This window comes from Octopus sinensis, linkage group LG5 (assembly GCF_006345805.1).
Source record: "Octopus sinensis linkage group LG5, ASM634580v1, whole genome shotgun sequence".
In the NCBI taxonomy this organism is placed as follows: Eukaryota; Metazoa; Mollusca; class Cephalopoda; order Octopoda; family Octopodidae; genus Octopus; species Octopus sinensis.
In genome coordinates, this window is record NC_043001.1 from 87,783,292 (window position 1) to 87,798,127 (window position 14,836).

Genomic DNA, 14,836 nt, shown 5'->3' on the forward strand with positions numbered 1-14,836 from the left:
CATTTGATGCAATTCGTTCCAGTGAATCTCGATGTAGATATGATAGCTCTGGACTATGTAGTTGATGTGATCTAGTATCTTCCAGTGATTCTGGTGGTCGACTAGATGGTTGAAATGGCTCTACATTAATGTCATAGTCTGGTTGTTCAGTGGAGCGAAGGCGACGTGCTATTGCTTCCCATTGTGATCTAGTAAATTTCAGATCTCCTAATTGACTATATTGCTGTGAACGTGAACGGTCATGCTTGGAATTAGATGGCTCTACATGAATGTGATAGTCTGGTACATATCGGGAACTATGTGGTTGTTCAGTGGAGCGAAGGCGCCGTACTATTGCCTCCCATTGTGATCTAGTAAGTTTCAGATCTCCTAATTGACTATATTGCTGTGAACGTGAACGGTCATGCTTGGAATTAGATGGCTCTACATTAATGTCATGGTCTAGTACATATCGGGAACTATGTGGTTGTTCAGTGGAGCGAAGGCGCCGTACTATTGCTTCCCATTGTGATCTAGTAAGTTTCAGATCTCCTAATTGACTGTATAGTTGTGAACGTGAACGGTCATGCTTGGAATTAGATGGCTCTACATTAATGTCATGGTCTAGTACATATCGGGAACTATGTGGTTGTTCAGCGGAGCGAAGGCGCCGTACTATTGCTTCCCATTGTGATCTAGTAAGTTTCAGATCTCCTAATTGACTGTATAGTTGTGAACGTGAACGGTCATGCTTGGAATTAGATGGCTCTACATGAATGTGATAGTCTGATACATATCGTGGAGGTCGTCTATCAATTTTCAGTGCAGCTCCACGTTTGCGTAATGGTTTTACGGTATGGAAATATTCTGATATATATCGCGGACTATGTAGTTGATATGATCTAGTATGTTCCAGTGATTCTGATGGCCGACTAGCTGGTTGAAATGGCTCTACATTAATGTCATAGTCTGATACATATCGTGGAGGTCGTATATCAACTCTCAGTGCAGTTTTGTGTACGTGTGGTGGTCCTACATTGTGGTGATATTCTGATACATATCGTGAAGTATGTGGTTGTGAAGTGACGTGAGAGCCCCGGTTTTTCAATGCCTTTCGTAATCCATCAATCTCGTAATTGACTATATCCAGTGAATCTCGTAATTGACTATATTGCTGTGAACGTGAAAGGCCTTGCTTGGATTTTGGGCTTGCTGAATTATTATTATTCTGTAAATATGAAACACTCCAACACCGAAGAGGCGCTGAAACTTTGCTTTCAGAAATTCTTCTATGAGGATAATTTGTTTTTCTTTCAGATCTGTAATATGATATGTCTACCACCGAAAGTCTGTATTCACATGACGACATACGGTGAGGATATGGTTTTGGTATACTGAGGTGTTGTTCGTGTGTTGTGAAATTTTGGCATTCCTCAAATGGTCTTCTAGTTGACGAAATTCCATCATTATTTTCTGGTTGTTCCTGCCTTGAACGTTTAGGAATATAGAACGAGCATGTTAAATTTGTCTTACTATTTTGAATCCTTTCCGTGGCTGTATTAATGCGATGTGGGTTTATTCTTGATATGGAAGATATTTTTCCTCCTTTGATTATGTATTTTTTGTTCGTTGCAAAATTTTCCTCGTCTTCTTTTGGTGAAAAGTTATCTAATTCTGCGCTTCTCTTGTTCAATTTTACTGGATGTTTGTCACGGCAGACATCCTTTTCTCCATTCAGTGTCTTACACTCCAATTTGTTGTTTACATACATGTTCTTATCGTCTGCTACTTCACATACACATCTCTTAGTTTTCTCGTCTTTTGAATAGTCATGTTTTGCTATTTCATCATCATCATTTAACTGGTTATTGTTTTGATCTTCCATAACATCTATTTGAATCGTTTCCATCACATCACCAATATGATTCTCAGTATTATTTTCACGATCGTCGTCTCGAGAATCAATGTGTCCAGTATTTTCTTCTGTAAAATCCTCGCCTTCATTCAGTTCTGTAGTTTTGTGTAATCCCTCATTTAGAACATCTGGATATTGCGAATGGCCAGCCATTTTTTCAGTTTCGGAACAGAGGTTCTTATAACACTTCGAAAAAACATAACTCTCTGTGGTATTCATTCTGGTCACCTCAAATTGACTCTCAATGCAGAGAAATGAAACTAAATGGTTTAATAATGATTTCCTTTCAACTATGACGTCATCAATGAATGTGACAGTCATTTTGGCATCATTTATTATTATTATTATTATTATTATTATTATTATTATTATTATTATTATATTATTATTATTATTATTATTATTATTATTATTCAGTAGTTTTATTTTTATAGCGTGCTTTCACTTCACTACCGGGCACAGCTCTGTGTGCCTTGGGTATGTGCTGTGATTTGTTGTGATGCTCTGATGGTTATTGTATGGAAAGTGTTCTGCGTAGGATGTGTGCAGTGCCTAGTAGTGCAATTTTCTGTATGTTATATGTGTTTGTAAGTCCTGGTGTTTTTGTTATGTATTTGTCTGAATATTTTTTTATCATGCCTAATGCACCTACTATGATAGGAATTGTTTCTGTTTTCAGATTCCACATTCTAGTTACCTCTATTTCCAGGTCTTTGTATTTTGAGAGTTTCTCCATTTCTTTTAGAGACACGTTGTCATCAGCCGGTATTGATACATCAATTAGAAAGCATTTTTTTTCTTCATGATCTCTGACAACTATATCTGGTCTGTTGGCCTTAATTTCTCTATCTGTGTGTATCGGCATATCCCAGAGTATGGTTGCTTTCTCGTTTTCTGTGACCTTTTCTGGTGTGTGCCTATACCATCTTTTTTCTGTTGTTATTCCATAATGTTGGCATAGCTTCCAATGTATGTAGGTTCCAACTCTGTCATGTCTGTGAATATATTCCTTCTTAGCCAGGTCTGGGCAGCTAGCGATAATATGATTTATTGTTTCTTGTCCATCTCCACATATTCTGCAGTTACTTGTAATATTTCTTTTCATTACATGTTTTTGGTAATTTCTGGTGGGGAGGCTTTGGTCTTGTGCTGCAATTAAAAATCCCTCTGTTTCTGCTTTGAGTCCTGAACTTCTCAACCATTGCTGGGATTTTTCTTTGTCTATTTCTTTTGCGTTTAGTTTAGTCCAGTATTATTATTATTATTATTATTATTATTATTATTTATTATTATTATTATTAGTAGTAGTAGTAGTAGTAGTAGTAGCAGCAGCAGCAGCAGCAGCTGCTAACCAAACCCTAATTCTCTCTGACTCCGAGACTCAAAACCACTACTGATGGCGACAGCAGCAACAGCGGCGGTCACCAGTCAAATTCCACACGTTAATATGAATATTATTTCAAATATATATAACAGCTGATAATGGTTCAATTGGTGAAACAATAAACAAAATGTCTAGCTGTATTCAGTTACGTATATTTCCGTTCTGTATTCAAACATTGTGGTTGGTAAGATGAGCACTAATTAAATACTGAAGTAGATTTTAATTAACTATTTCTTCATCTTAAAATTTTCAGTTTCCATCATAAAATTGCAGTTTCGTGGTTATGCTAAAAATTCATAGAGGTATCTAATCGATTCCAACACCGAAAGACAAGCCACAAAATATATCTACCTAGAATTGGAAAAACTCAATCGCAAGTGTGTATTTCGTGCTACGCTGAATATTACGAAATGATAAGAGGATCATTTTATTGCCGAAGTCGTTTGGGAGAGCGTGTATTTCGTACCTGATAAAATAAGTTCGTGTCGACCAGATTTTGTAGCTTCACTAATGTCCAGTTAAGTTACATGTAGCTGAGATAAGAACTAAAGCCGCATGTCAAACAGAGTAACTGAATTTTCTGGGAAATGAATTGAGAGGAAGCCATTCCCGAAAGTTCGAAAGGAGGGTTGGTAAAGATCTACAAAACTTCGATAGTTTATTAATTCTTTACTATTTGGTTATATAGCTACTTTGAAACAACTATTGTTTTACTACCCCAAATGTTACTTAGCGAGGTCTCAGAATGCTATAACTTGTAGACACGAGCTATGACAATGAACAGATTTAATTGTCGCTTGACAAACAAGTTTTCTTAAAACCCATCGGTGTAGCTAAGCAATAGTCTTGAGGGAAGTGTAGAGTGAGGAAAAGTGCTTGTTATTGGAAGAGTTGTCAAGTATTGTCGCATTTCTATCAGCTAGATATCATGATATCTTCTTTTATATTATAGAAGACTAGCGAAGTGTTCAAGAGAGGATGATTGGACATACACGCGTTTGTCATGAGTGTACTTTGAGCAGACATTTTCCGATGTACTTTAGGTTGAGGAAAATAGATAATTTCGAAAGTCACTTGGTCTAGTAGTCATACAAATTAATATCGTTATCTCTTCATCATGTTAAAACATCCAGCTGAATATGATGTGGACAAGGCTGAAAGACCTCTTAAAAGGTATTTTCTTCTTTAAACGAAACATTGTAAACTGTCTTTAAGTATCACGGGACGTGGAAGAAAGAATAGAGAAAGAAACTTTACATGCCAGTAAACTTTTTCCTAAAAGGTGAGAATTTAATGAGTGGAATAAGGGACTGATTTTGCAGTTTTGCTTAGAAATAGGAGTTTGAACAGGGAATAGGCTCAGAGTTAGAGGACGGTTTTCAGGTGTGTGTGCCTTAACGTCTTAGATAAACGGTCACCCATTGAAAGGAAACCTTGTGTGTGTATCTATGTGTGTGTATGTATATGTATATGTGTGTGTGTATGCATGTGTATATGGGATGGCAGACAGTTTAGAAGTAAGGAAAAGGCTCAAGTTTTTAGATATTTTTCATTTGTTTTACTTATCCTTTCTATAGTTATGCAGAGCTTTTGGACTACGAATTTTATTCTCCTTTCAGACTTTTATTACCAGTGATTGCGTCAAGTGTGACTCAAGGATGGGGAGTTTCTAGCATGGTATGCAACTGTGCATTCATTGGTGATGTGATTCTATCTTATATATATTGTTTCTCATTCTTGATTACATACACAGAACCTCTCACACACACATCCGAACACGCATTCATGCACACACACGTGCATGTACGCACACACCTATACATACATACATAAGCATGCATATACACACATATACATATACATACACACACATAGATACACACACAAGGTTTCCTTTCAGTGGGTGACCGTTGCTTTAAGATGGTAAGGCACACACCTGAAAACCGTCCTCTAACTCTGAGCCTATTCCCTGTTCAAACTCCTATTTCTAAGCAAAACTGCAAAATCAGTCCCTTATTCCACTCATTAAATTCTCACCTTTTAGGAAAAAGTTTACTGGCATGTAAAGTTTCTTTCTCTATTCTTTCTTCCACGTCCCGTGATACTTAAAGACAGTTTACAATGTTTCGTTTAAAGAAGAAAATACCTTTTAAGAGGTCTTTCAGCCTTGTCCACATCATATTCAGCTGGATGTTTTAACATGATGAAGAGATAACGATATTAATTTGTATGACTACTAGACCAAGTGACTTTCGAAATTATCTATTTTCCTCAACCTAAAGTACATCGGAAAATGTCTGCTCAAAGTACACTCATGACAAACGCGTGTATGTCCAATCATCCTCACTTGAACACTTCGCTAGTCTTCTATAATATAAAAGAAGGTATCATGATATCTAGCTGATAGAAATGTGACAATACTTGACAACTCTTCCAATAACAAGCACTTTTCCTCACTCTACACTTCCCTCAAGACTATTGCTTAGCTACACCGATGGGTTTTAAGAAAACTTGTTTGTCAAGCGACAATTAAATCTGTTCATTGTCATAGCTCGTGTCTACAAGTTATAGCATTCTGAGACCTCGCTAAGTAACATTTGGGGTAGTAAAACAGTAGTTGTTTCAAAGTAGCTATATAACCAAATAGTAAAGAATTAATAAACTATCGAAGTTTTGTAGATCTTTACCACCACCTCCTTTCGAACTTTCGAGAATGGTTTCCTCTCAATTCATTTCCCAGAAAATTCAGTTACTCTGTTCGGCATGCGGCTTTAGTTCTTATCTCAGCTACATGTAACTTAACTGGACTTTAGTGAAGCTACAAAATCTGGTCGACACGAACTTATTTTATCAGGTACGAAATACACGCTCTCCCAAACGACTTGGGCAATAAAATGATCCTCTTATCATTTCGTAATATTCAGCGTAGCACGAAATACACACTTGCGATTGAGTTTTTCCAATTCTAGGTAGATATATTTTGTGGCTTGTATTTCGGTATTGGAATCGATTAGATGCTTCTATGATTTTTTAGCATAACCACGAAACTGCAATTTTATGATGGAAACTGAACATTTTAAGATGAAGAAATAGTTAATTAAAATCTACTTCGGTATTTAATTAGTGCTCATCTTACCAACCACAATGTTTGAATACAGAACGGAAATATACGTAACTGAATACAGCTAGACATTTTGTTTATTGTTTCACCAATTGAACCATTATCAGCTGTTATATATATTTGAAATAATATTCATATTAACGTGTGAAATTTGACTGGTGACCGCCGTTGCTGCTGCTGCTTCTGTTGTTGTTGTTAAGCAACAAGACGGGTAAGGGTGATTGGGTGATGGTCTAGGGCTTAGGGGCGGGAGATCCCAGACTTTTGAAGAAAAAAAAAACCGTTGGTCGTCTTGTTGTAGTCGAGGGCTCTTCGTTGACGCCGGACACCACTAGGAGGTGGCTCTCTCAGTCCCTGGAAATGGAAATCTCCAGGTCCAAATTCTTGAACGGCTGTAGCTGCTGTCGCCATCAGTGGTGGTTTTGAGCCTCGGAGGCAGAGAGAAATAGGGTTTGGTTAGCGATGCTAGTACTACTGCTACTACTACTACTACTACTACTACTACTACTACTACTACTACTACTACTACTACTACTACTACTACTACTACTTATAATAATAATAATAATAATAATAATAATACACGATGCCAAAATGACTGTCACATTCATTGATGACGTCATAGTTGAACGGAAATCATTTTTCAATCACTGAGTTTCATTTCTCTGCATTGAGAGTCAATTTGAGGTGACCAAAATGAATACCACGGAGAATTATATTTTTTCGAAGTGTTATGAGAACCTCTATTCCGAAACTGAAAAAATGGCTGACCATTCGCAATATCCAGATGTTCTAAATGAGGGATTACACAAAACTACAGAACTGAATGAAGGCGAGGATTTTACAGAAGGAAAAACTGGACACATTGATTCTCGAGACGACGATCGTGAAAATAATACTGAGAATCATATTGGTGATGTGATGGAAATGATTCAAATAGATGTTAAGGAAGGTCAAGACAATGACAAGTTAAACGATGATGATGAAACAGCAAAACATGACTACTCAAAAGATGAGAAAACTAAGAGAAGTGCATGTGAAGTAGCAGACGATAAGAACGTGTATGTAAACAACAGATTGGAATGTAAGACACTAAATGGAGAAAAGGATGTCTGCCCTGACAAACATCCAGTAAAATTGAACAAGAGAAGCGCAGAATTAGATAACTCTTTACCGAAGGAAGACGGGGAAAATTTTGCAACGAACAAAAAATGCATAATCAAAGGAGGAAAAATATCTTCGATATCAAGAATAAACCCACATCGCATTAATACAGCCACGGAAAGGATTCAAAATAGTAAGACAAATTTAACAAGCTCGTTCTATATTCCTAAACGTTTAAGGCAGGAACAACCAGAAAATAATGATGGAATTTCGTCAACTAGAAGACCATTTGAGAAATGGCAAAATTTCACAGCACACGAACAACACCTCAATATACCAAAACCATATCCTCGCCGTATGTCGTCATGTGAATACAGACTTTCGATGGTAGACATGTTATATAACAGATCTGAAAGAAAAACAAATTATCCTCGTAGAAGAATTTCTGAAAGCAAAGTTTCAGCGCCTCTCAGGCGTCGGAGTGTTTCATATTTACAGAATAATAATTCAGCTAGCCCAAAATCCAAGCAAGGCCTTTCACGTTCACAGCAATATAGACAATTACGAGATTCACTGGATATAGTTATTTACGAGATTGATAGATTACGAAAGGCATTAAAAAACCGGCGCTCCCACATCGCTTCACAACCACATACTTCACGTCCACGGCGATATAGTCACTTACGAGATTCACTGGAACTTGCTAAATTACGATGGGCATCAAAAAACCGGGGCTCTCCCTTCACTGCACAACCACATACTTCACGATATGTACCAGAATATCACCAAAATGTAAGACCACCACACGTACACAAAACTGCACTGAGAGTTGGTAGACGACCTTCACGATATGTATCAGACTATCACATTCATGTAGAGCATAATTCCAAGCATAACCGTTCACGTTCACAACCATACAGTCAATTAGGAGATCTGAAACTTACTAGATCACAATGGGCATTAATAGCACGGCGCCTTCGCTCCACTGAACAACCACATAGTTCCCGATATGTACCAGACTATCACATTAATGTAGAGCCATCTAATTCCAAGCATGACCGTTCACGTTCACAGCAATATAGTCAATTAGAAGATCTGAAACTTACTAGATCACAATGGGCATCAATAGTACGGCGCCTTCGCTCCACTGAACAACCAAACTATGACATTAATGTAGAGCCATTTCAACCATCTAGTCGACCACCAGAATCACTGGAAGATACTAGATCACATCAACTACATAGTCCACGATATATATCAGACTTTCAGACTATAGAGCCATCATATCCACATCGAGATTCACTGGAAAGAAATGCATCAAATGTAGGGAAACCTGTCTCCTCTTCACATAATCGCGCGGGTCGTCGTATCCTCACAAAAGTAGCGAACAAATTACGAGATAAAGTACGCAGTATTTTTGGTAAAAAACGTATATGGGCGCCAGACACCTCATTTCATCCTCGAAGTTATTTACCAAAGAATGCCAGTTCCGCGGTTCTTCAAACCTCTAAAAGAATAAATTAAACAGTATTTTACGTAGCCAAGACTGAATTTAAACCATGGAGGGCCTGAGCACTTGAAATTCTGTGGGCCCTTCATACATAAGAATTAAAGTTATGGAAATATAGAAAATCTATATCTCAAAACCCATCTATTGGATGTAATTGGATGTGATGAGTTAGCAGAGAAATTTTAAATAAATGACTAAAAATGTCGCTTTACGTGTCAAAATTCAATTCTTTTCCTCACATATTCACTTGCAGTGTTCGTTTTTATGTTCATTGTGGAAAGTACAATGCAGGAGAGAAGAAGGGGATAGAATACGATAAAATGACAGAAAATTACAAAAAAGTAGTTTTACAAATGTTCACTACCTTACAAAAACTATATCAGCTAGGCAAATGACCTTCTCTAAATGCATCAAAAATACTATAACTTTCAAAACACTATTTCACAAAATTATCTCCGCTCTCTTTCAGCATATTAAAGACAAATTTAGATGGGGGCCAAATGAATAAGACAAGATAAGGTAAATTTGCCTCTTCAAATTTTTCAGAATAACATTTGAAAGAAAACCTCGTACTCATCAATTTCCACTCTTAGACACTAGAAAGATCAGAAATTCAGCAAAACTTTAAAATATCTAGGTCAAACGAAAGAGAATTATGGAAAAATGGCACGATATGAAATTAACGAAACTCGACTAAATCAAATAACTCAACATAAAATATTCTCTATAGCTTCTCATGATCTGCTGGAGCAGCTCTCGGCAGAAAACTAGTTTAAGCACCCCATATAACCTCTCATAACTTTTATATTTTGGGAATTTTCAAAAGTTTTTTGCGGATTTGTGTTCTACACACGGGAATTCATACAACTATTTAAAAATTCTCTTTTAGTTTTTCGAATTTTTCAAAAAGAACCACAGTTTAATATACGGACATTCCGAATTTTTTTTTTTTGCTTAATCGCAGCAATAGACCATTAAATGTGTTTATGGGGAGAAAGATTTTGAAAAACATCAAAACATCAGAATGACAAGTAAAAGGGGAGTGTACCAGCTGGTCTTGAGGCATGCTAAGAATTACAGCTAAATAGCTCTTAAATCACTCACACCCACAAAAGTTTTCGTTGATTTTCATAGTCGTATGGATTCCCGTGTATAGAATACAAATTCGCAAAAATCTTCTGAAAATTTCAAACAATAAAAGTTATGAGAGGTTATATGGGGTGCTTATTCATTCTGGTTCTCTTCCTGATACAGTTCTGCACCATGTAGTTAAAGAGAAGAGTTTATTGAAATTAGTCATTACTTATTTTGCCCCAGTTTAAAAATTATTTTTTTCAATATTGAAAATTATCAAATTGGACATTAATGCGGGGAAAATTGATGTGCAGTCTAACAGAGAAAAGAAAATTGATTGTTAAACATCAAAAAAGGTCGTGCTTCTGTTATTTTGTCAACCTTCAAATTTTCTCAACAAAAACCATAAGGGATTACTGAAAGCATAAACATCATCATAGTGGCACTGCAACACTGAAATATACTTCTGCCATGAAGTATCCTGTCACTGGCAAGAAAACCACTTCCTGCTTTCAGTTTCTGAATGGTGGTTCGAGACTAACTAAGTTGTTTATAGCCTTGATAAAGGTATCTCGAAATATAGCAAGTCGAAGTGACTCTAGCATCTATGAATAGGACAGAATTGAATGATTTCTTGGAATCTAGTCACACTGTAACCAAGCTCCATCTAACCTTTGATATCACAATTGTTTTTAGTCGCTGTATGAGGAGGATTCATCTATTTGGCTATTCTCTTCTTCCTGCCTCCAAACATTGTTTCGATTTTGTTTTTCACTATCTCTTCTACCCAACAATATTCTCCTCACCTTCCTTTTCAAAACTCCTCACGGATATCCTAATGGGTTTAAATCAGGTGACATGGTAGGCCAAGGCAACGCCTTTACCTTTTTATCTGATAAAATCTTAGTCGTCATCTTTGAAGTGCGTTTAATGTCATTATCATGTTGGACCATGGAATGTCTTCCCAGTTCCTTCATGCTTTCAACATTTTCTGCAATATGTCACAATAAAGTCTTGAATCCATTGTTCTCTCAATAAATGTAGGTCATCCCACACCAGCCTCACCCATGCATACCCAAAGCATAACATTTCCGCCGCCGTGTTTCACGCTAGGCACGGTGCAGCTGTCGCTATTATCTTCACCTGGTCGTCGCCATATTCGTTTAATACCATCTGACCCAAACAAGTTGATTTTAGTCGCGTCAGATAAAAGAATTTTATTTCAAAACTCCTTCCCCTTATTCACATAGGTTTTGGCAAAAGAAAGATGACTTGATTTATGCCTGGTCGTGAGGAGAGGCCTCCTACGAGGAATGCGTCCATAAAGACCGCGCTGATTCAAACTTCGGCGAACTGTTTGGGCGGATACATTATTTCCACTAACAGAAGACACTTCTTGGGCCAAAGATGAAGCGATTCGATGCCCATCGTCCATCGCGCAACGTTGGGTATGGTGAATATCATACGCAGTTAAAATAGTAGAACGACCTGGACCATGTTTATTACTTAGCCGTCCAGTAGCTTTGTACTTCTGAATTACTTTGGCAACTGTGTTTACGCTAATATGTATTCGTTTGCTATTTAACTTGTATCCTAAACCATTCTTGTGCAAATTAAAAATAATTTTCTTCAAATCTTCCGACAATTCATTTCCTTTTGGTGACGTTTTAATCATAATGATTTTCACCATGGTACACAAATCAGAATTCCTGCAGATGCATTAACAATGATCAATGCAAAAATGCCAGGAGAAATAATTTATTAGTATTGAAATTATCAGCAATATCTGAATTTAGTAAAAAAAAGTGGATAAAATATTGAATATAGCAAATTTCCTTTAGGGTGTACATATTTTTGCAACGTTTAAAACTTAATATTTCGTTCATATCTTTGAAAATGTTTATTGTTTTGTGCACCAAATTTGGATAATGTTTGCATGTATAATATATGTTATTCAGTATAAATTTCGTTTGATTTCCTTCAATATTATCACAATAGTAGCAAGTTTACCGAAATTGTTTTAAGGGTGTACATACTTCTGTGAGATACTGTATATATTTATATATTCTTTTGTGAGTTATACTTTAGCGTTTGAAACTATTGAATTTGTTCCAGTTTATAAGATTTATACTTTCTAAGTCATTCGACATGAGCTGGAGTCGTTCTATCTATTTCTTGCATTTGTCTCAATATACTTAATGAGATAGTTTACTAAACTATTCAGCAGCGCTTCTACTCTCTTGCTATAACAACGTTTTTACTTCTGTTTTACTTTTCGCTCTGTTTGTCTTCTGGATTTGAAAGTTAATTCTAAATGCTTACTAATCGTCTCTTACGTTTGTGTGTATATTTGTATACATATATGTATGTGTGTGTGTGTGTGTGAGTATATGTTTGTATATATAAATATGTGTGTCTATGTTTGTATTTGTTCCCCATCATCACTTAACAAACTGTGTTGCTTTGTTTACGTCCCCGTAAATTAGCGGCTCGGCATAACGAGATCGATAGAATAAGTACCGAACTTAAAGATAAGAACTGGGATCAATCTGTTCAACAAAACTTTGAAAGTTGTGTTCCAGCGTGGCCGCAGCCCAAGGATTGAAATACATTACCACGAAACTCTGTTAATTCCTATTAATGCTTGCATTGACATTTTACCTTCTTCCTTCATTGATCAACTCATCGATGGCACTGATGCATGCTGGTACTATTTCTTCGTAAAGTCCTAAGAAGTCGTTTAATGATTCTGGCCACGGTTTCTTCCAGACTCTTTTAATGCAGTTCTTTGTCACTCATCCCAGTTTGTTTTGATATTACCTATGCTCTTTTTAGATGTGGTCAGTTTTTTCAATTGCCCTTGGTCATTAGTTTCTTTAATAAGTTGTTCGAGACGTTCGGCAAAAGTAATAGGTGTCGATATCAGAAACTACACACTAATTCATATGTTGGAATAAGGAAGTGATGTTTGCTTATAGTTAAACTATCTCGACAAGAATATAGGTCTGAAGGGTGAAGAGAATCTAGCAATGACCTGGAGTATTATTAAACAATAGTTTTATACTCAAGATCAGGTTCTTCACAATATCTTCCCGCTGCTACACAAAAGTATGATACAAGATCCATTTTGAAAATTTCTATTATCATCTAGTTCTATCAATTTAATGTCCAAATCACAGGCAGATGCATTTCTGATATTTTCCTTATTAGTTCATTGGTTTAAATTGTTTCTTGTAGTATAATTACTAAGTAGTCTAATACTTTTGTTGAAAAACGATCTTTTCTGATCTTGGACATGGAGGCTGGCTTTTATTTCTTTTCGGGTGATAAAAGTGTGGAGTGAGTTTCTTTTCCAGAAAGTGGTCTGTCTCATCTCTAAGCTAATACTTTTGTTGAAAAACGATCTTTTCTGATCTTGGACATGGAGGCTGGCTTTTATTTCTTTTCGGGTGATAAAAGTGTGGAGTGAGTTTCTTTTCCAGAAAGTGGTCTGTCTCATCTCTAAGCTGAAACAGAGACAACTTCTGAGTAAGAAGACAGTTAAGGAACTTCTCCATACTTTCAAAAGTATTATCAAGCACGGCAGCTAATATTCCCAACATCTAACTTGAATATACATGTCGCGAAGGGTAGCTGCCACGTTTTATTATACTTTTAAGAATCTCGAAAAGTTTCTTGACTATTTGGGTGTCTAAGAATTTCCAGTTTCATTAGAGATGCTGATGCTGTGTAGGTGATACCGTTGGTTTGCTTCTATCAAACAGATCCCTACCAGCTGTGAATCTTTCCGAATTATTGACACTGTCATATTCTTAGATTTTTAAAGATGCTCCTTGCTCTTCCATGATGAAAGTTGAATTAAGAGCAGTTTTGTTTCTTCCACCAATGTAGCAAGTATACCTACTATTTCCCCCTAAATATTACTTTCAACAAGTCAACTTCTTTACTGATAACCATGTGGTTATCTTAACAGAAGCTTATATTTTGTCAAAATTCTCACGGTGAGTCTAATCAGTTTAAATGCTTACTAACATATAACTTACGTTCGTGATCTTCCAGTCACCTCAACCCTTGCAATTTTACATCTAAGATGTGGCTTTACCTCGACACATTAGGTCAGTGGTTCACAGATATTTGCAAGTTACCGCTCCCTTGGCAAGCAGGCCACTTTTCTAGCGCCCCGCTTCTTCCCCCTCACCACCACAAACATGGACTACTTTTTGCAGCAAATTCAGAACAACTGTATTTTATAAATATTACTTAACCTAATTAACCCAATTTTTTTTACATACACTGCTCGCTTTTGGCCAAACCATTATCGCTCCACTTTTTTTCAACGCTCCCTGGATCTTTTCACTGTCTCCAGCGGGGCAGTACTGCCCACTGTCGGAACTACTGCATTAGATGAACTTTCGCTTCAAGCGTCACATTTATTAACATGCAGTAACAGATAGTTTAATAGTAAGGAAAAAGCTAAAGATTTTAGTCATCTTTCGCTTGCTTTTCTTATCCTTTCTATAGTTATGCATTTTTTGCACTACAAATTTTATTCTCCCTTCAGACTTTTATTACCAGTGCTTGTTTCAAGTGTGACTCAAAGATGGAGACTTTCATACCAAGGTATGCAACTATACAGTCGTTGATGATTCTATCTAATATATATATAGTTGTCCATCCATGGCTACACACACACACCCCAGCTCATACACACACATAAACACACACACACCAGCTCATACACACACATAA

At 36.6% G+C, this 14,836-nt stretch overlaps 1 protein-coding gene across 2 annotated transcripts in view; it reads left to right on the plus strand.

Moving 5' to 3' along the window:
* The window catches only part of LOC118763368, a 39,831-nt gene that overhangs the window by 20,652 nt on the left and 4,343 nt on the right, over positions 1–14,836 (plus strand). For both annotated transcript variants that reach the window (XM_036502870.1, XM_036502871.1), the window contains one exon: positions 8,739–8,784. In XM_036502870.1, coding sequence (XP_036358763.1) covers positions 8,739–8,784 — 46 coding nt within the window. The remainder of the gene's footprint in view (positions 1–8,738; positions 8,785–14,836) is intronic.